The 22,616-nt window shown below is 38.4% G+C and overlaps 1 protein-coding gene across 3 annotated transcripts in view; it reads right to left on the bottom strand.

The window, feature by feature from the left end:
- Positions 1-22,616, bottom strand: part of RB1CC1 (RB1 inducible coiled-coil 1) — a 144,106-nt gene that overhangs the window by 56,496 nt on the left and 64,994 nt on the right. For all 3 annotated transcript variants that reach the window (XM_074987180.1, XM_074987181.1, XM_074987182.1), the window contains 6 exons: positions 18,998-19,182; positions 17,268-17,454; positions 17,090-17,171; positions 13,799-13,860; positions 12,224-12,327; positions 10,404-10,530 (listed from right to left, as the gene is read on the bottom strand). In XM_074987180.1, the coding sequence (XP_074843281.1) occupies positions 10,404-10,530; positions 12,224-12,327; positions 13,799-13,860; positions 17,090-17,171; positions 17,268-17,454; positions 18,998-19,182 (747 nt within the window). The remainder of the gene's footprint in view (positions 1-10,403; positions 10,531-12,223; positions 12,328-13,798; positions 13,861-17,089; positions 17,172-17,267; positions 17,455-18,997; positions 19,183-22,616) is intronic.

The following is a 22,616-nucleotide window of genomic DNA, read 5'->3' as shown; positions in this document are numbered from 1 at the left end:
CTGTGCATGTAAAATTGATTATATGTTTACACAAACTTACTATGATTAGTGTGATTGTGAAGTACTTGAAGAATAATTTAAGTACTGCAAAATAATTGTATATATTGTATGAACGTGTGGAAGTGCTAAAAGTTGCCAAAAATGCTATCGGCTAAGAAATTAAGGAAACCATCACATATTTGATATGAAAATTAATGATCTTTGCTATTGTTCTTTGTTTTCTACTACTGTTTGAACTTGGTTTTCTGAAAGTGTTAATGAAAAAGTTGATTAATGATGTACTTTATCATATGAATAGGATAAGATATGTAGATGAAGCAAAATATGTCTAATGAAGGCTTCTCTTTGCACACAACTGCCTTTCTTCTTCTGAATCAACTGTTAATCAATTTTATAACTAATAATTTAATATTTCATCAATAAAAATACCAAAATGTTTGTAAAAAATTTTTAATGTAGTAATACTCATCTATAGTAAGAGAGGCATTAAAAGCAAATCAGGTTTCTTCTCTTTTTCAGAGGCTCAGAAAAATGGAACAATGTGGGCTGTCAATGGATAAGACACAGAAGGGCACACTAGAATGAAAAATAGCCTACTTGATTATTTTCCTTCTCAACATGACTATCCTTCTCAAAATGACTATTTGGGTTGCCCCTCTCTTTCTTTAAATACTGGACAAAGTTTATCCTTTGTTATGGAACTCTGGAAACTGGCCACACTCTTTAAAACACTGAAGACAAAATTAATTTACCCATTATATCCATTTTCTGCTGTCAGAATGGTACAATTCAGACAAAGCTGGCTCACCTAACTTCCTGGAACTTTCCCTTCTGAAGTGGACTGAAACAAGTGGTCTTGGCAAGTTTTTTTTATATACTCCAAAGAATCCAAGGGTAGTCTCACTTTGAATCTCATGAGCCTGAAGAGGGCAGATTCTTGAATGAGAGAGAGAAGCTTATCCCAGTTGGGTAGGATAAGCCACCAAGTCCTGAATCCCTTTCCCTGATAAAACAAGGGTTCATGGGCTAAGAATATCTAGATTAGGTAATGTAAAGTCATTTCTGATGCTAATGAAAATTATTTTGCATGTCTCAAAACAGGTTTTCAGTTCTGAATCACAAAAGCCCCATCACTACTAGAGTTGAATGAATAACTGAATTTTTATTTAGCAGTTCCAAAAAATTGGATCAGGTTGATAATAATCAGTGAATTCAAAAAAAAATCTGTGTTTTATTTGTCCCACTCACCTGGGACGTGGGAGACCAGAGTGCTGTTTCTTCCTCTATCTGATGTGGAGAACTACTATAAATTGCTACTGTGAATGAGAATAGAGTTACTGGGCCAGAGAGAAAGTGAGAGAATTACACTATAGCCTACTGTTTAGGATAGCCTCATAAGAGGTGGAGGATTGAAATTCTAGGCCCTGATTCAATGACTAATTATTTCTTCAAAATGAAACAGCCTGAGAAAGCCCAGGAGCTAGGGACAACTCCTGCAACATGAACGCACAAATTAAAAGCCTTTCTCCGCAGAAAGGGAAATCAAACCTGAGCCTCACAAATGTCAAGTGAGAGCTCTAAATTGGTTATAAGAAAGACTTCCTCCTCCTCCTCCTATTCAAGGCCTGAAAAGTTTGTTGGTTTTGGTTGTAACTATTTGGCAGATTCATGTGTGGGTTATGAACAGCTTTCGGTCAACCAAAAATGCATTTTTCAGAGAAGCTAACTGTCTGAAACATTCTGACCTGCTGAAATCACTACAAATTAGCAACAAGTGAAATCGTGACAATTAGCAAAACAGGATAGGACTGAATGAACAGAGATGAAATTAGCTTCTTCTAGGTCAAGGCTGACCCCAAAAAAGGCAGAATCTATGTTTTGCATGGAAGCCTAACTCCAGTACTGTATTCTCCAGGACTAACAACTGTCAAATACTAATAATTTTCTGAATACAGTTTTATTTTTAACTGAACATTCTGTAACAGTGGTTAGAACCCTATTTTACATTGTGTATCTTTTAGTTAACTTGAATGACGGGGAATTTGTAAATATTCTACTATAGGAATCTAGTCACAAAGAAACTTTTTCATTAGTGCGGAATTGCAAAGCACTTCAAATTCTCATTGATATGCTGCTGTAATCCCAGCGAGCTCATGTCCAGCCATTAAAAAAAAGAGGAACATAAATTACTCATATTTCATCCACACAGACCCTTCACATGTGTGCCAAACAGCAGAATTGTAAGAGAAATCTCTGTATCCCAAGGGAATATGCAAGTAGAAATCAAAATGAATTTAATTAAAGGCATATTTATAATATTTAGTGTCACATCTGAAGGCCAACTGTACAATCTTGTTTATCTATTATATTTAAGAGCAAGGCATTCCAAATTTAAAAAGGCAACAAAATTTAAAACTGATGGAAAAAAACCCAAATATTTTCAACATAATATAAATTCTGTACCACCCCCAACAATTTTAAAGCTAGTTACTAATAATTTTCTTTAAAGACTAGATACTCTCATCATGAGCCAAACATCTTCTTTTAGCTATCATTTTTAATCATATGTTGCACTTTATACCTTTAATATACAAGAGGCATCCACTGATGAAGTAGAAATTTTTCAAAGAACACTGATGTCCTTATGTCAGAACTAATTTTTTAGACCTCAGTGTTGTAAAAAGTATCCATTTTCATGAAACTCATGCCCACATGACTTTGCTGCAGGATTAGGGCCCTAATGATGTTAGCACTACCTGAAGAATTGGAAAACAAAGCAGGGCAATTAAAATTACTGTATTGCTCTTTTCTGCCCTCCATTGGTTCACTTTCAGAAGATTGACTTCAATTATAAATGTTAGAAAACAGATGGCAATCCTGCATGCTGCAGAATCTTATTATATGAGCGCTCAATTATCAAAAAGATGGGGCACGAGAGAGCCTTGACTTCTCTGTGGTCAACAGAAATACCATTTGTAGATTCACTAGCACCAAACACATATCTACCTCAAAGTTTCAAGAAATGTGGCAGAATTCCAAGTGGAAATTAGAAAGAGTAATAGTATTAGGTATATTCAAGAGTGTTCATGCATCTCTTCTGCATCTAGCCACTGTCTGAAAAAGTATGCTGCCCTTGTTTGCAACAGGAGGGATTTCCTGTAGTCTTATTCAGTATGCCCTTTTAGCTATGAACAAATGAGGCGATTTACATATTAAAAGAAGAGTGGTCACCAAAAAGAAAAACTATTTTTCTTAAAAGAATTGCCTCATATTTGATACTGTTATTGAACATCTTTTCCTTCGGGGTTAAATTGAAATGTAAGTCATTTCTTCCACTAAAACCTCTTAAAGTTGCAGGACCCCTGCTGTAGTGACAAGCATCAGGATTCACAACAGATGCTTTTAGAAATATGCATTAGAAACACTTAAATATGTTTAAAATTGGCCAAACCAGAAACACATTTTGATGAACATGAGCCAGTACTGATGTCAGAGTGAGCACAGTAAATATCACTTCACAGACATGTAAGGTTAGGAGGTCCTAGGGATTTCAGAAATCTGAAATGCAAAGAATGTAGCAGTCTTAACACCACAGTTTAGGTAAGACTAGAAGCATCCTTTAAAGATTAATAATAATTTGACTTGAATTAAACTATGCAAAATTTGTGTGGCACATCCCAGATACATGGCCTCTTTTCAGAACTGATCAAAAAACAGAGGCACTGAGCAGAAACAGCAGGAGGGAGGGAGAAAAGAATACACAATAAGTTTACAAGGTTGCTTGGTCTACTTCATGTCAGTCATGCTTTTTAAAAAAGTTTTATTTAGGTACCAAAGTGCATGCACACCCACCTATCCCATCCCTCTCTCCCATATCTGAGCTGGAAAAGAAAAATATATTTACAAATACAGTTAACCCTCAATTTTACGGACTAATGAGGGGAGGGGTGTCCATTAAACCCAAAAGTCTGTTAAATCAGAGTTTACTGCCTACCCCACCATCAGTCTCTTCCCCACACCAAAAAAAAGCCCGTCACTCACCGCCGCAGCTGGGGGCCCTGTCTGTGGCTGGGGGCCTCACCGTGGCAGGAGGAGCCACCACCGCTGGAGGCTCTGTTGGGGCCTGGAGGAGTTGCCTCTGGAGCTGACACACTCTCCTCCCACCAGCAGTAGAGTACATACGTGAGTGCTGTCTGCCCGCGTATGCACCCCACCCCTGGTGGGAGGAGTGCGTGGCAGCTCCGGTGGTTGGAACCGACATCCCCACCAGCCGTCGCAGCAGCAAGTCATCATACATACTATTTTTTGGGGGGAGGGTTAGGATTTATGGGTCCCAGTTAAGCAGACTTCTGAAACAATGGGGGAAGTGGAGAGCTGGCAGACACCCATTGTTCCTGAAGTCTGCTAAATTGGGGTCCATAAAATGGAGGGTTTACTGTATATATTTTTTCATCCTGAATGAGATCCAGTCTCACTTAATACAACAGAGCCTCAAAATTATGAGCACCACAGCTTGGCACTGGAAGTAGGCGCACAGCAGCAGAAATTATAAAAAACAAGATTTGACAAGGTAAATAAACTCTTTCTCTGTTTGTGTTATTTAAATTAAAATTGTTAAAAGCAGCATTTTTCTTTCATAGTAAAATTTCAAAGCTACATTAAATCAACGTTCAGTTGTAAACTTTTGAAGTAACTATAGTAGTGTTCCCTGTAAGGTGAGCGCTTGGGTAGCCGCCCAGGAGAGATTCAGGCGCTGCCAAGCAGATTAGCAGAGTGCCCACAGATACCCAAAATGTGTTTCCACTTGTGAGGTACACCAATACATGCCTTGGGGCATGTAAAAATTATATTCTGCCCTGGGATGGAAAAATTAAAGGGAACACCAACTATAAAGCTTTGCTTTGAGTTATGAACAACTTCCCTTCCCAAGGGGTTTCTAACTCTGAGGTTCTACAGTACAGAGATTTTAACATCACACTGACATGGTGATTATTTACCTATTCATAGGGTATAAGGTTACTTTGTGATCAAAATCTCTCCTTAAATCTCTCTCTTTGGACATCTCTCACTCAAATACTGACCTGGCTTATCTTTGTTCACATAGTGACTTGAGAAAGTATGACAATCATTTTTGGTAAGCGCATAGAACAATTTAGAGTAACAAGAAAGGATTGGGGGGCGGAGGTGGTGAGGATGAGCTTCCAAAATAGAAATTAATAAAATAAAAGTTTAGGGTGAACTTCTTACATCCAGTACTCTCTTACCCAACAACAGCATGTTGCAGGACCAGAGACCTGGGGCTGGGGTCAGACCCCCATCTGTGGGACAGGGGTTGAGGTAGGGATGGATACCCCACTGGAGTTCCAGCTGCAGTTGGGGGCTGCAGCCAGAGCCCCCACCAGAGCTCAGGGCTGGAGGCCTAATCCCCTTGGCAACCCAGGGAGTCCTGGACCTCTCTTGGTCTGGCAAATTCTGTCATCAGAGACCAGGGACGTTAAACCTATACAGAGTGACACAGCGTCTGTGTTCTTTAATACAACATGAAAAACAAGAAACATACTACAACTGTGGTTCTTAAACCTGGGGTGCACGCACCCCCTGGGGGTGCCTGATGCCCCTTCTGGGGATGTGAGACATGCCATATTTTTTTAGAAGGTAAATCATCGAAAACACAGATTAAGCAGACACATGTTAAGGACAACTACTTTGTTTCATCAAACCTATGTTTGAATTCAGTTAGTTGATGACTGTTAGTGCATTGGTTACAGTTTACTTCCACAGCAAAACTTCACATCATCTCTGGGTAGCACCTGTGTATCTCTGTATGCCTCCTTTAGTTTTATTTGTGGTGAGTAATAACATAAAACTATTTTACATATATTTAACATGCATTTAAAAGTGCATAGCCCTCACCCCCAATCTCAACATTTGATTTTTGATAAGGTGTGCAAGAACATATTTTGAGAACCAAAGGGGTGCAAGCTGCAGTAAACGTTAAGAACCACCGCTCTAAACAAAAAGTAATATTGATTTTTTTATAAATCAGGAACTCAAGAATTTAGGAGTAGAAATTATGAGCTTTGAGAATGTTTAGAAAATGATCAATATCTTCGAACAATTTGAAGAACATGAGCATTCTTAAATACTAAAACCTATAATACTGTACATACTGTAGATATTTCTAGGACTATTTAAATGTGTATACCATGCCAATGATATGCTACTTAAAACATGTTCAAAGAATAAAATAGAGGTCTTAACAGGACATTCATCTAGGGCAATTAGAATAGTATTTTAAGCTATTTTTGCTGTCTGAAGTATAAATGAAGCCTTCTTTCCTTCCTTCTACAATTTGTTCTGTCAATTTTGGCTCTGATCCTACAATTCACTGAGTGTAGATGGACTGCTGACTCCACACACATAATATATCACAAGACTGGGACCTGATAAAAACCTTGGAAACAATAGACAGATTTAAAAATAATACATATATGGTCTGAACCCAGGAGATACTGTTGGTGGGATATCCTTATAGGGATTGGAAATATACCTCTTGGTTTAAGAGCAGTGCACCAATCTAAAGCAAAAAGGGCCAGAATGATTAGAGACAGCTGAAGTTTCCTGATTTATCTGGAGTAAAGGGGTAAAACTCTTAGTGGAATTCACAAGTACTCATTCTACTGCTCCTGTACTCAGAAGAGCCTGTTGTTGTTAATAGCCCTATGTGGGAAGAATTCCTGAAAAAGGAGAGGATGAGGGGCTTGCATAGAGGCTTTGAATTGGATGGTATAACCTTTCTTTTACTGTGTCTAAAAATATTTGTCCAAAGTAATAGTAGTCTATGCATTGTAAAATTTGGGCTCAAATTCTCCTCTACCAAAAATTGGTTCAAAGCTCTCAATTAACTTGTCAAACCCATGGCCTGGTATTTGGTAAAGGAAGCTGTGACTAAAGAGTTTTGTCTTTATATGAGGTTTTTAGGATTTCTTCCTCTCTTGTGTCTGCAAAGATGTTTGCTATTGAGGGTGCTGTTAATACTAAGACAGCCTCCTCTGCTTATACTACAACAATGAAGACTTTGAAATATACTTCTTGTGTTACCTGATAGCAGGAATAGACAGCCTCTTTCTATAAAGAGACACGTCCTAGCCATTGTCTGTGGATCAAAGTATCTCATCCATTTCTGCACTAAATAGGCCACCAGTTCTTAACCAGGACTCCAGCACCTCCTGTGGGAGGGGAGTAAGCAGGCTTCAGGATGTCCATCAAGCAGGCCAATGTTAAAAAGCTAGGATATGACAGAAAGCCAAAACCCTGCCTTATTCAGCTGAAGTCAAAGTCTCAGTAACTTCATGGGCGACCCTGTGACATATGGCCTCAGCTAATCCCCCTGCTTGCTACCCTATATCCCCCCCGCCCCCCAATACACACATATCTTGCCAGTCCTGACTTTTATATTCAGAATCAGTTGTTGTAGCATAAGTGGGCTGTGCGGTTTTTATAGCATATTGGCAGAAGGGAGGCTCAGAAAAAATAAAGTTGAGAACTCTGACTACAGGCCATAACTCCTTAGCCGTGTCTACACGTGCACGCTACTTCGAAGTAGCGGCACTAACTTCGAAATAGCGCCCGTCACGGGTACACGCGTCGGGCGCTATTTTGAAGTTAACTTCGACGTTAGGCGGCGAGACGTCGAAGCCGCTATCCTCATCAGGAGATGGGGATAGCACCCTACTTCGACGTTCAACGTCGAAGTAGGGCACGTGTAGTCGTTGCACGTCCCGCAACTTCGAAATAGTGGGGTCCGCCATGGCAGCCATCAGCTGAGGGGTTGAGAGACGCTCTCTCTCCAGCCCCTGCGGGGCTCTATGGTCACCGTGGGCAGCAGCCCTTAGCCCAGGGCTTCTGGCTGCTGCTGCCGCAGCTGGGGATCCATGCTGCAGGCACAGGGTCTGCAACCAGTTGTCGGCTCTGTGGATCTTGTGTTGTTTAGTGCAACTGTGTCTGGGAGGGGCCCTTTAAGGGAGTGGCTTGCTGTTGAGTCCGCCCTGTGATGCTGTCTGCAGCTGTGCCTGGCACCCTTATTTCGATGTGTGCTACTTTGGCGTGTAGACGTTCCCTCGCAGCGCCTATTTCGATGTGGTGCTGTGCAACATCGAAGTTGAACATCGACGTTGCCAGCCCTGGAGGACGTGTAGATGTTACTCATCGAAATACCCTATTTCGATGTTGCTACATCGAAATAAGCTATTTCGATGTAGGCTTCAAGTGTAGACGTAGCCCTTGGTAGCTGGCTATGTACATATTTAAGGGTATGGAAGACAACAATTTTCTGCTTGGGAAATCCAATTCCCTCCCCCTCAGCCTTTATTTATGGTACTGGAAGGCTGAAAACCTGATCTAGACCAGTATTTATTAAATTATATTCCATGGAACAACTGGTATTCTGTGAACAACTTGCAGGTGTGTTGTGAGTGTCTGACACTTTTTTGATATCATACACTGATGGTATATATTTTCTGCTTTTTTTAAAAGCAGATACAATGTTACTTCTTCATTGCTACTTCATTTTGTTTTCCCTGTATATGTTGTTGCTCTCTGATTGTTTTTGTTTGACAACAATTTTTTAAGAAACTTTTCATAAGCATTCCTCATAAAAATATTATTGTTTCGTGTTCCGTAGTCTCAGAAAGCTTAAGAAACACTCGTCTAGACCACACGCTGATGCAGTTATAACTGAAGAGGCAGAGCGTGCACATAAAACCAAGAAAATTCCTCCTGAATAATTTCACATGCAGCAAACCCTCAATTTAACAAACTAATAACAGGAAGATGCATCCATTAATGCCAGAAGTCTGTTAATATCCAAATGGTTATACTGTATGATGATGCACTGACCTTCCCAGCTCATCATCCACTCCTGTACCCTGCCCTCCTCTTCCCTTCCCCTCCTCCTGCCCCATTCTTCTAGATACACAATAAGCAGGCACATGCCAGGCTCTGTCTCTGGCCAAAGGCTATTGAGGAACAACTGAGGCTGGTTTGCCACACAGCATATATACCATTGGTGTGGGGCACAAGGAGAGTAGGCTGCATGCATAGGCTGAACAGGCATTTCCACAAAAACTCTCTAATTAAAGGTGCTGGGGCACATGTACATCTAAAGTGAGGCACCCACAAAGATGCTACTCAAAGAACACCAGATCTCACATGCAAACATTGCAGCAGTTGGAAGGAATTTAAACAACAAAGGTGCCAAAGCCTCTCTTACATAGCCTTGCCACCTGAGCACACTCAAATGCTGTGAGAAGGAGGGGAGCTGGGGAGAGCCAAGTGTTCCCTGTAAGTTGTGCACCTGTGCAGCTTCTCAGGAGAGATACACCCAAATGATTAGCAGAGCACCCACCGCTGGGTTTTGTGTTTTGACTGGTGGTGCACACGCCTCAGTGAACATAAAAACATCTGTTTCACACACAGTTGAAAAAAAATTGCACGTGAATGGAAGAGATTAGAGGGAACATCAGCCAAAAGGCTCCCATCAACCTCCCTTAGTGGAGACAGCACAAAAGCCTGAATTAAGGTACATTGGCTACAGCTATGTCATTAACATAGCTGAAATTGTGTACCTGGAATTTCACCTTCCCCTGCAGTGTAGACTTGGCCTAAGGATTGCTTATCAAACAGTGTGCATTTGGGGGCAGAAAGTGACAGCTGTCATGACAGTGCTTCGAGAGGTAGCAGAAGGACAGCACTCCTTGGATTCCCTGGGAAGGCAGCCTTGTAAATGAAGCAGGGAAATTACCTGTTGTTACTTACAATCAAGAGAAACAAGACTTCATGTACACTCTGTGAATAAACTTGACTGCACCAGTGATATATCATAGTCTGCAGTTAATTTATCCTAATGGAAACAACCCATCAAGGACCCAAATAATGGCTAACTTCTCAGGCCAAAGAGGAAACAATAACAAAAAGGAAAATAAGATCATTAAAACAAAAAGAATCTGTTTACATTAATTTTACTATTCAGTTATCTAACTATGAAATCAAAAGGCAAAAAGCAGCAATGTACACATTGTACACAGAAGTTTGATAAATGTAACATTTCCACATTTGAAGTCAAATTAACAGTAAACTCTGAGGTGCTATGCTTCTTGCATTTTTTCCAAAATACCACCATTTTGCTCTCACTGAGGAGCTTAGAATATGAAAATATTTGGTTGCATATAATTAGACTTTTTCTCTTCAGTCCTATGCAAAAAAATGTAAAAAAAACATACACGACCAAAGTGGCAAATAACCTTCTTTTCTTCAGTATCAAAAAGATCAATGAGAAACTTTTTCAAAAAAATTAATGAAAATATTCTTTTATCATAAAACCTTACCAAAGGAAAATAACATACCTTTTGCTCATTCAGCAGATCTGTAATAGTCTGTGACATTTCATCCAAACTTTGTGCTGCTTTTACCAGGTTATGTAGAGCAAGTACATGCTGGTGAAGAGGTTCAAAATCACACAGTATGGGAACCCTTCAAAAACAGAAAGCATTTTAAAATTGAAATATCTTCAATATTACAGTGTCACAAATTAAATGTAAAAGTTATAGTTACAGTAATCAATCCAATCATGAATTATTCATTTTCTTTATTTCAGCAGCTTTGCAGGAAACAAACTAAGGCAACATCTTTGCTGTAGGTTCTTTACATTATCAACTTTAAGTCATTGATGACGTTCTTTCAAATGACAAAAAAAAAACAAAACTTATTTTTGAGATACTATTTCTAAGAAATTTTAGGATAACTCCAGGTTACGTTCTGCCTCCACAACCTCTTCTCCTCAAGAGGAGATGTTTATGAGCAATACATATACTTACAATAACCCTAAGAAGTGATGAGTACTATAAGCAAAGTAGATCAAATTACAAGTGATTTCTCAGCTGTTTTTCAAAGGAAATGGACTGGAGAGGTATATGATAATTAAGATACACTACCAAAGCTAACAGAATTTAATACAGCCTTGCTACCCCACAAACATTTTTCTAAAAAATATTACAATAAGACTTTGGAAAAAAGATTACTTCTTAATAGCTGAACTCTTGGTGCTGTGTAAACAAAAAGACAGGATGATGAGTTTGTTGTGATCATGCTGCAAATGCATTGTGTCAAGCCTCAATACCTGCCTGTTTCCCCAACTTCAATTCTTTTAAATTACACATGAACACAAAAAGCAACAGTAACACAATGTGCTTAAAGTTCAATTAAGAGTAACAAAAGGAAATAAAGTTTATATGCAAAAACAGATAAAGCATTAAACAAGACAAAATTACTAAAGTCTTAACCAAAGTTTGTGTGTGCAAAATATTACATTAAACATTTTCAATGACTTTAGATTCACAATAAATGTAATATTAATTTAACAGTTTGACATCTTATTGTCTGCCTTTATTTCACAAGCAATTTATAGCAATAACAAATGGTGATCTCAAAAGAAAAGTATTCCCTAAAAGCTTGATGGAAACTGTTACAAAAAAGATTTTAAAGAGAATTCTGTTATGTGAAGAGATTTTGGCAAACCAGTGAAGTGCCTGAACCACTAATGTTTATTGCTAAAATTAGCCAAGAGGGCAAAAAAGTTAGCAACTTATATCAGACAGTGTGGTTGAAGAGTTTATTTTAATACCAAACATGTCTAACTTTTTACATTCTCTGATTTGCTCACCTTGATAATATTTTTCTGATTTGTCAACCTTAATTACTATTTTTGGTTCTCTGTGCCTTAAATATTGAGTCTGTTCTAGTATGGCTATGATCTGAAGAAGTGGGTTTGTCCCATGAAAGCTCATCACCTAATAGATAATTTTGTTAGTCTTTGAAGTGCTACTGGACTGCTTTTTTGTTTTTATCTTGTGGTGTCAGCGTCTGCAACTTGCACCACTATGGACTTTGGCTGTGGGTGAGAGAAGTGACAGTCCATCTGTTCTTCTGGGACAAAGTATTGTCTGTTGGCCCTTTTACTAGCAGGTGTGCTAATGCAGATGTCTGTCAGATGGTCTGCTGACATGACATCCAGTGTCTCTTGACCTTCTGCTGGCCTAGCCAGACAATGCTACCAAATTTCTTTTACTCACTCCCTGCACCCCAAGATGGAGATATTAGGTGTGTGCTTGTTTTGTATTCTGTAATTTCCATTCTGCCCAGAGTTAAGTACACTAGAGGCATTTACCTGAGTAATGGTTGCACTTCTGAAGGACAAAAAGACTGCAGAAACTGTAAGTCAGTTAATGAGATATCCGGAAGCTCACTGTCAAACCTGCGAGGCTTTCGTGTCTGTACAAAAGAGAAAAATTACACAATGATAAAGTGATGTGTATAGTCAAGATGACTTTATTGCTACAGTGCTGATTTTTTAAAAATCTGCAGGCGCTTAAATGTTTTTATTCTTCTGCTAGAAAACTCAGCTCATATTTGAAAAGTCTATTTGAACTAAGTTAGATTTATTAAGCTTACTTATGATGCCGTGAGTAGCAGTTTTTCCAAGTTTTTTAATCAAACACGATATATAAGATTGGGGAAAAGGGAGAGCAGAGGGTTGAAAGTTAGCATGCTGTTGAATAAACAGCTGAATATTAACTTAATTAAGGAGTTACTGTACTAAAAGAGTATATCCTTTTTTACCATGCATGGTATGCTATTACAAAATACCAAAAAATTAAAATACTGAAAAAATACTTTATGGGATACAAAGTCAGAAATATAATGGCAAGCAACATTCATAATAATCCAAAACATGGTGACATGCCATCATTAGAGTTAAACGAGATAAATCAAATTAAAGCAGAAACTTGTCCAGCCAAGTCATATTAATTTGCTAGCCACTTCAGACAATTTAATATGGTGAATACGTTCTATTCCACCATGCATAGAATATGTGAAAAAAACCAACAACTATCTGTTTGCTTTTATCACCCAATAAATTCTATGGCTGTTTTATGCAGATGCAGGTGCACTGATGTGGGGAGGGGAAAGGGGGCAGTTGCCCCCTAGCCTCTTTTAATCCCCGTGGAGCACTGTGCCACCACTCTGCGTGTGGTGCTGGGAGGGTGGGGGAGCAAGGCTGACTGCCATAAGTCCTGCCCCTTCCACCCTTGACCCCACCCCTAGAAGGGACAGGGAGCTGGACTACCCCCCCGCCCCAACCTTGTCCCCAGCCGATCTCGGCACTGTTGGGCAGGTAAGAGTAGATCATCATACTAGTATCTACTTACTTCGGTACCTTATTTTTCTCCCTCATTAAAAATATCTGTATTTATAATCCCACCAAGTTTTAATTTGACTCTAAAAAGAAGAGTACCAAGTTGTCTCTTTCCACAGCATCACCATTGCCAGCAGTGAACACAGTTCAAAATAAAGTGTCAGTACACAGCTTACATCTTTGTTTTATATTATCTCTACAGAAAAAGTCAGTACAGGTATTCTGAACTCATAGCTCAGTACAAAACAGGTTTAAAATGTGCTACTCAAAAACAAAAATTCAAAAATGCTATCCAGCAACCTCCTTCACTTGAGAGATTGGTAATATTTTAGTTTTAAACATCTGAAAACCGATTTTTGCTTAACTTTGAGGAAAAAATTTCCCATCTAGGAAGCAAATTAACTGATAGACTTGCAAATTAACTTTGACTTAGCTGGCAAGGGAAAATTCGGATTATGATTTTCCTACAGAAATTATGGTTATAAAGACACATGACAAAGTCGCAAGTTTACAAAGGTAAGCGAGGGTATAGCAGGTAATACATACACAAAAGGATGGAGGCCAAGAGTCAAGACCCCTAAACAAACGATTCCTTAAAAAAGACTTCCCTGTGCAAAGAAACAAACTTTGGTTATTTAGTAGTCAGGCGCACAATATTCAAACTCACCACAAGGATGGAAATCCAATATCTATTGCATATGTAAATGTTGTACAAACTATGGCAACTGGCTACATGACTGCATTCTTCCACAGATAAAGTCACATGACTGCAGGATTTCAGACCAAAAAGCATGCGAGAATTCTTTCCCCAACTCAATCCATTTTCTTTTTCACGATGGCCCTTAACGCCCCAAAATCATCTTCTTGTAGATCTCCAAATGTCTTCTCTTTTGAGTTTCCTTCAAATGTCCCTTTTTACTGTAAGCTTCCCCGCCCCCTCAAACAGTATCTAACACTCTTTGTTTTCCTTGAATTTAATATAGTAGAGCAAAATAAGTGAATAACCAGCTTTCCAGCAAGCCAGCATTAGACAAAAAGGTGCCCTGAGCAAACTTGTATTTTGGCACTCCTGACCACTGCTGTCCATCCAGGCTCCCCACCCATTCTCCACACTGCTCCTGCTGGTTCCTCAGACTCCCCACCTACCACCCCAGGGCTATGTCTACACAGCACCGTAAACTTGAAATAGAATACGCAATTAGCACTAATAATATTGCATATCCTATTTTGAGTTTATTTCAAAATAGGCTGTTTCGGCATTTAGCACTGCCTAAACAATGCCAAATGTTGGAATAATGTGTTATTTCGAGGCATCCCTTACTCCTGCAATGAGGACTACATGTATGCTGGAACAGCAGGTGAGAAACGGAGGAACTATTTCAGGATACTGAGGGATACCGAAATAGCTTTGCCGTTTACACATAGCTGCCTCTCCAGGCTTCCAACCACTGTTCCAAGCAATCCAGGTCCACTCTGCTCTTTGCCTTTTCACTACAGGGCCATCCAACCATGGTGCCTCACAATTCCCACCAAAAGGCTTTTGGTTTTTTTTCCCCCCCAAACTCTGTTCTTCCTTTTTTTAATCCTTTTGCCCACTATTTCAAGTGTTTGCCCAAATGTTCTTCAGGAAAGACCTTTTCGTTGTTCTTTCTGTAAAGCACAGGACAAGTACCAATGAACATTAAGCATCGACATCAAAAAGTTACTTATATCAGATTAAAACAGACTTTTGTATAAATTAGGCTATGTCTACAATACATGATAAAGCTGAATTTAAGGCAGTTATTAGCTCGATTTTACAATGTCAATGGCTTCACTATAAATACCATTAGGTTGATCTTAGGGCCCCCGCTAAGGTCGATATTATATCATCATCAAAAGCGACAAGGCATAGCATCAAATTCTAATTTAAAATTTCGAATTAAGGCTAGTGTGGAAATGCCATATCTTTAAATCGACTTTATTAGCCTCCAGAGGTGTCCATATGTACCCCTCAATGCCCCATGCTTGTCCACTCTGGCTGCTTCCATCTCTGCTTCTCTCCAGGTGCGCAGGAAGTAGATCACAAGAAGCCCATGAAGTTGAATTCATCACCAGCAGGCACAGGAAATTTAAAGGTTGCCTGAAAGCCAGAATTTCTTTTGGCCATCACACTGGTAGCCATCACATCATTAACCATCATAGTGCATCATTAGCCATCGCATTGTATCATGTCATTGGCCATCTATTGCCATCATAAGTACTCAGATTTGTGATCTGAGTTCTTAGGGTCGCAAGAGAGCTCCAGCATGAATGCATAATGAGCATCCAAGCAAAATGTAGATATTTATTAAAAGATTTTGCATGGGCTGATCGACAGTGGTTATTCCCGGGATGCTCAGCAATGTCCAGTGAAGGTGAAAAAACTCTAGCAGGCTTATCACAAAGTTCATTCAGAACTCAATGGGAGGTCTGAGGAATCTCTAAAGCTGTGCTCGTACGATGAACAGCTGGAGGTGATTCTTGGGAGGGACCCAATCACAATACCCCTACTTAATTTGGACTCCTCAAGAAGCCATTTTCTGGAAACTGAGGTGCCCGAGGGTAGCTAAGCCTGGTGGCGGGCAGGAGGAGGAGGGCAATGGCGAGAAGGACAGAGGCAGCCAGCAGGGGCCTGAGGAAGCCATTCCTTACAGTCCAGAGCTCTTCACCCTTCTTCCTGCTGCTTAACCATTACAGCTGGTCTCATTCTTGCGGTACTGTGTTTCAGGGCAGAAACCAGCAAATCACAAAGTTTCATAAAAGTGGACTTGATCATCCAGAAATTCTGCACCCACTGCTTGTTGTCCCAGGACTCCAACACGATGTGGTTCCACCTGCTTGTGCTGGTTTCACAAGTCCAAAACCGCCACTCCAGTTTGCAACGCATCCAGGGCAGCAGTCATTCATAATTTCCTGGTCTGCAGCTGAGTGATTTCCTCTCCCACATCTTAATCGTCATCGTCAGCCACCATCTCAGCCCACTGCCTTCGTCATCAAAAGATAAACTGTGTGACATTCTGGGAAGTTGCTGTGATGTCCTGTGCAATGACTTGAAGCATTTAAGCACCCATGCTTGTGTTAGCTGTGTGTTGGAGAAAATGGCTTGATCTCCTGGTCTTTTTTCACATGGTCAGTGGGTGCTCTGAATTCTGTAAGTGCACTCTACATTTTGGGATAGTGACATCAAAATACCCACAAGCAACTGCAGCAAATTTTTCCCCCACACCCCAGTGGTACAAAATCCATGGAATGCAACAGAGCTAAGGCACTGTGGGATAGGTACCCACAATGCATTGTTCACACAGTCGAAGTTAGATAAGGCAAGAGAGATGCAGAGAAACAGTAAGTCAAATTACCAGAACATCTAACAACTAACTATGTGGACAAACTAACTTTGAGTTCATAAGATTGAGGTTAAAAAGTCAACTTTATGAAAAATCAATTTTATTACATAGTGTAGATGTAGCCTTAGTTTAAACAGCTGTTGCATTAATATGTAAAAAGATTAAATAACAGAAGATTTTTTTAAAAAAGATTTTAAATTAACTGAGAATTTCTAATAGTATTTTAAAGAAAATATATGGCAAGGATTAATAATTTACTTTTTAACAGTGGAAAGAAAACTTTTAATATTTTTGTACATATCCAATTTAAAGTTATTTGCATAAACATTTAGTTACAGTCCATATTGTTCTGGGTGTGTCTAACTCACAAACTATTAAGATATCCCTATCACTACAAAGCATTTTTTGTTTGAAAACTACAGAAAATAACATGGTAGTTGTAACTAAAATTACAAAAGAGAAAACCACTTACTAAACAATTTCCCAAAAGATTCCCTTTTTGCTTTTTCAGCTTCATATAGATGTTTCCCATCTCTTATTAAAGCAGCAGCCCACTAAAAGAAGGAAAACACATGCAGTTAGCACAGTAAGTCAGTTCTTAATGATCACACAAAGGCAGACCCCTGAAATCATTTATTTAACTTGCTTACCTCTCTGTAGTGTTTTATAAACATTTTCCTCCTTACAACCTCAACAACAGCTAAACAGTACATTTGAGGAACAGTACTGAGAGCCTCTACGATCTTCACTCTTTCTAGCAGCTCTGTTACAAGGCGAAACAAGGCTTGCAGCTTCTCTCCATCTTGATCCGCGTGAAGCATCACAAAGCAACACCACCTGCAGAATAAAGCATACATCAGATTTTTAAAAGGAAAGCAAGGTTTGTACTGATGCACATTGATCATAATTACGTTCACACCCTGGATTATTTTTTCCCTGGGGTCTCATTTTGCTTTTAAAATGATAGCTGTTGATCAGTCACCTATTTATTTGTTTATACTGTGGACAATATATGCATTTCATGAAAAAGCAAATATTTACATGCCAGATGTGCTGAAGATTCATATGACCCTTCATGCTTTAACCACAATTTCAGAGGACATGCACCCAGGCTGATGATGGATTTTGCTCAATAACAATCTAAAGTACAGCATATTAATGCATATTCATTTTCATCATCACAAGTCAGATGCCACTGGTAAAATGTTCATTTTCTGTATTTGGTAGCTAGGGTTTTGCAGTAAATTATTTTGTTAGTCTTTAAAGTGCACTTGACTGCTTACTTTTTTTTTAAATTTATCATAGCAATTGGCAGAATGAGAAATAGGACTGAGTGCAACTGTAGCATTTACAATGTTACGTTCTTTTGTTTTTGAGTGGAGTTACGTAACCAAAAAAAGCTACATTTTTAAGTTATAATTTCAAGATAAAGAGATTGCACTACAGTACTAGTACTAGGTGAACTGAAAAAAAATATGTATTTAGTTTATCATTTTTACAGTGCAAATATTTGCAATGAACAATAAAGTGAGCACTGTATACTTTGCATTATATGTGGTAACAGAAATCAATATATTTGAAAATGCAGAAAAATGTCAAATTAATAAACTTCAACTGGTATTCTATTGTTTAATAGTGCAATTAATTGCAATTAATTTTTTAAGTTAATCATGTGAGTTAACTGTATTAATCAATGCCCCTGGTTTTTATTCATATCATTTATGCTGACAATGCCAAGAAACATATAGGAGAGCTGAAAAGGGCGCAAGACACTATTTTCCATTGAGTAAGGCTGAATGTGATTATAGTAATTACCATTTAGTTTTGGATGACATCTGTCTCATATTGTAAATGTTAGACAATGCTTTCATTTTTCTAGGTTGTCACTGCATGAAATTTTTGTATTAACATAATGTAAGTAAATCACAAATCAGTATAAATTATTTTATCTTATTACAAACTGCTGAAAAGTATTCTATTCAAAACATATATTCTGAAAGCACTGCTCCACTTTTAGAGCACTAAAATCTACATCATTGCTTACGATAGTTCACATGAGACATCGTGTCCACTTACTGACAATTCCTTGAAATGTTTTCACCAATCTGAATTATATTAAGGTACAAGAAAATAGCATTAACTATTGTATTAAAAAACATATTAAGCCAGACTACTGTGTCTGATTCACATCAAAGGTATCATATAATGTGTAATTTCAAACTTCATCACATTTCCTATTTCAAAAAAAAAAAAACCTTAAATGAATTAATTCAGAAAAATATCTGTAAATACTTACTGTACTTAAGATTTTTCATATGACATTTTACATGATAAAACTCCAGTGACATAAAAGAGCGCTAAATAACCTGACATCACTTACTTTAATCTGACTTGTAGATTATTTGCAAGCTCTTGTTTGGCAGTGGTACATTTCTGTTTAATATCTAACAGTTTCCTGTGATTAGTTAGCATAATCATCAGCTGATTTGCATGACTCAAACACAAATCAGGTAGCACAGAAGGATCCTTCAAGTTCTCAGCTCTCTTCTGATTAGCCAAAAATCCCTAAAAGAAGAGAAAGGCTTGTTAAGCGGATCTTTATGCCAAAATGAAGAAGGCTCCTGTCTTACTTGGTTCCACATCAGTGACTCTGTTTGCTTTTAGATCTTTATAGACAGAATAAGCAAGAACACAAACTTATCTGGTATCACTCTGAGATATGATGTGATTAGTGGAAAAAGGTGGTATTATTCCAGGTTTTATTCCTTAAATAAAATCCTATTAATTACCAACAATATAGAAAGAAAAATACCCAAAACACTACATTTAAATATTATCAACAAAGACTGGTGCTGTTTTGTAAATGAGCTAATTTAGCAACCAACAGCAAGCAAGAGAGCATACAGGACACTGTATTTTCTTCTTCTAACTATACTCATCTATACAACAAAGTGCAGATAGAATATTTTCTGACATCAATATGGAAAATGACACATTAGTCCTTTTTGAATATTAAGATGTTTAGTCAACTCTTGCAATAAAATTATGTCTCTGTACTTATAGGCTAAAGTCATACCAATTATGTAGTTGCTTTAATCAGACACCTTTTTCTTATCACTTGCATCAGAACAGATTATCTCATGGACAACTATGCTCAATAACATGAACTACCTCCCTACCTATTTGATGTAACAAAATATTCAAACTTTAAAATATAATGTTCATTTTGTTGGCCAAAATAAATGAAAAATAAAATAGCTAAGCATAAGCAGATTTATTTCAATGATTCTGCACAACAGGAGTGGTTTTCATAGTCCTGTAATAGTACTCTTATATTCTTATTATGTAATGCCACCTATTGACCATAACTATACACACAAAGATAATTAATTCCCAGCTTTCAAAGGTGGAAAATAGTCTTAAAAATTCTGTTAACCCAGAAAGTAATGTTTACTCTTGGCTTGTGCTTGAATGCTTGCATTAACTGATTCCTACATGGTAAATAATTAAAATATTTTCTGCCTAGAAATCAAAGTGCAGCCAAGTCAAGTGACTGACAAATACTATTTTGACACATATACATAAACAACTTAGAAGTTATTTACAATATTTTTGTAAAATTAAAACTATATTTTCGCGTGCGTGCAGTCTGAACAAGCCAGATGAGATTAATTACCATGGTGCCAAACAGGGAGTGAGATACATTCTCAGTCAGAATACAAACCAAGCACAGTTGTAGTAAGCAAAGTTAACATACTGATCTGCTCCTAAATCAAAGAGAGAGCCCATTAATTCTCTGCAGAATTGGTATAACATGCTTCCAGAGGTTCAAACTATGAAGGCAAATAATGGTACTACAAACCACTAAGTCACTGAAACTTAGACATGCAACACAAAAACACCTTTTAGGCCGTGTCTACACTAGCCAAAAACTTTGAAATGGCCACATAAATGGCCATTTCGAAGTTTACTAATGAAGCGCTGAAATATATATTCAGCGCCTCATTAGCATGCGGGTGGCCGCGGCACTTCGAAATTGACGTGGCTCACCGCCGCGCAGCTCGTCGAGATGGGGCTCCTTTTCGAAAGGACCCCACCTACTTCGATGTCCCCTTATTCCCATCTGCTCATCCGTCTGGATGAGCTGCGCAGCGGCAAGCCGCATCAATTTTGAAGTGCTGCGGCTGTCCACATGCTAATGAGGCGCTGAATATGTATTTCAGTGCTTCATTAGTAAACTTTGAAATGGCCATTTGCATGGCAATTTCCAAGTTTTTGGCTAGTGTAGACATAGCCTTAGTGTCATTGTCCACATCATTTCCAAAACTGTTAGTTGGAGCAGGAAGGCCTACAGGAGAATCAGAATGAAGGTAGAGCTTTTCAAAAGGCACGAATGACAGACATCAACTTTCAGGACGGGTTACCAGACATTTGGCTCCTTAAAAATCTCCACCAAAGTGGCTAAGAAACTATCGGCTAAGCAGGTGACAATAGTAAATCTATTACTGATTTTTTTAATAAGTCTTAACTATTGTTCCAAGTTAGTGCCTTTTCACCAAATTTTGTAACTTCTTAAAAACACAATTTGCTAAAAACAGATAGCTTGCCAATGTTAAAAATTTGTTCAATTGTTCTAGTACTTTACCATGGCTCAGAACATAACAGCCATACTAGGTCAGACTAAAGATCCATTTAGTTCAGTATCCTGTCTTTTGACAGCAACCAGTGTAAGGTGCTTCAGAGGAAACAAACAGAACAGGTTCAAGTGACCCATCCCTTGTTGCCCCTTCCCAGCTTCTAACAATCAGAGGTTATGGACACAACTCCTGCTCATGATGACTAATAGCTATTGATGGGTGTATCCTCCATGAATTTATATAGCTCTTTTTTGAACCCAAGGAGTTCCACAGGTTGATTATGTGTTGTGTGATGAAATATTTACTTTGGCTTGTTTTAAATGGGCCTATTAATTCCATTTGGTGACCCATAGCTCTTGCATAATGAAAAGGAGTAAACAGCACTTTATCCACTTTTTCTATCATATTACAATTTTATAAATCACAATCATACTACGCCCCCTTCTGAGCTTAGTTGTTTCTTTTTCAAGCTCAGAAATCCCAGTCTTTTTAACTTCTCCTTATATGTCAGCCATTTCATACCCTTAATCATTTTTGGTGCCCTATTTTGAATTTTTCCAAGGCCAAGATACCTTTCTGAGATGAGTCAAACATTCTGCATGCAATATTCAAGATTTAAGCATACAATGAATATACAGAGGCAATAAGATATTCTCTGTCTTATTCTCTATCCCTTTCCTAATGATACCTAACATTCTATTTCCTTTTTTGACGGCTGATTCACACTGAGTGGATGTTTTCAGAGAACTATCTACAATGACAATCTCTCTTGAATAATAAATAGCTAATTTAGTATACACTTCCTTCTTCGATTTTCAAAAGGCATTTGGCAGTATAGATCAGAAGGTGACCTGGGCGGTGTTGGAGTCATACGGAGTGGATAACAGACTAATACGGTTCTTGAAAGATATCAATGATAACGCGGAGGCAGCGGTCAGAACATGCAGGGAGTTGGGAAGTTGGTTTAAAACAAGTAGAGGTACGAGACAAGGAGATCCAGTATCACCAAGTATCTTCATCGCACATCTGGAGAGAGCGATGGACAAGATCAAGGAAGAGGTAGAAGGGATATCTGTGCATGGGAAAAGAATTAACAACTTGAGGTTCGCGGATGATATAGTTATCAGTGAGAAAGATGAGGAGAAACTCGCGAAAAGGGTGCAGGTGTTAATCGAAGAAGGGAAGTGGTACGGACTGATTATGAACATCGATAAAACAAAAACATGGTATTTGGAGATAAGGAAATAGGAAGGGAGATCAGTGTGGATGGCACTGAACTAGAAAATGTAGAGAAGTTCACATATCTGGGGATCAACATAACATATGATCTAGACTGTAAGAAGGAAATAGCGACTAGAATAG

Source organism: Carettochelys insculpta, chromosome 2 (assembly GCF_033958435.1).
Source record: "Carettochelys insculpta isolate YL-2023 chromosome 2, ASM3395843v1, whole genome shotgun sequence".
Classification (NCBI taxonomy): domain Eukaryota; kingdom Metazoa; phylum Chordata; order Testudines; family Carettochelyidae; genus Carettochelys; species Carettochelys insculpta.
Note: the sequence above shows the minus strand (reverse complement) of the source record. Positions and strands in the feature narration are given on the sequence as shown.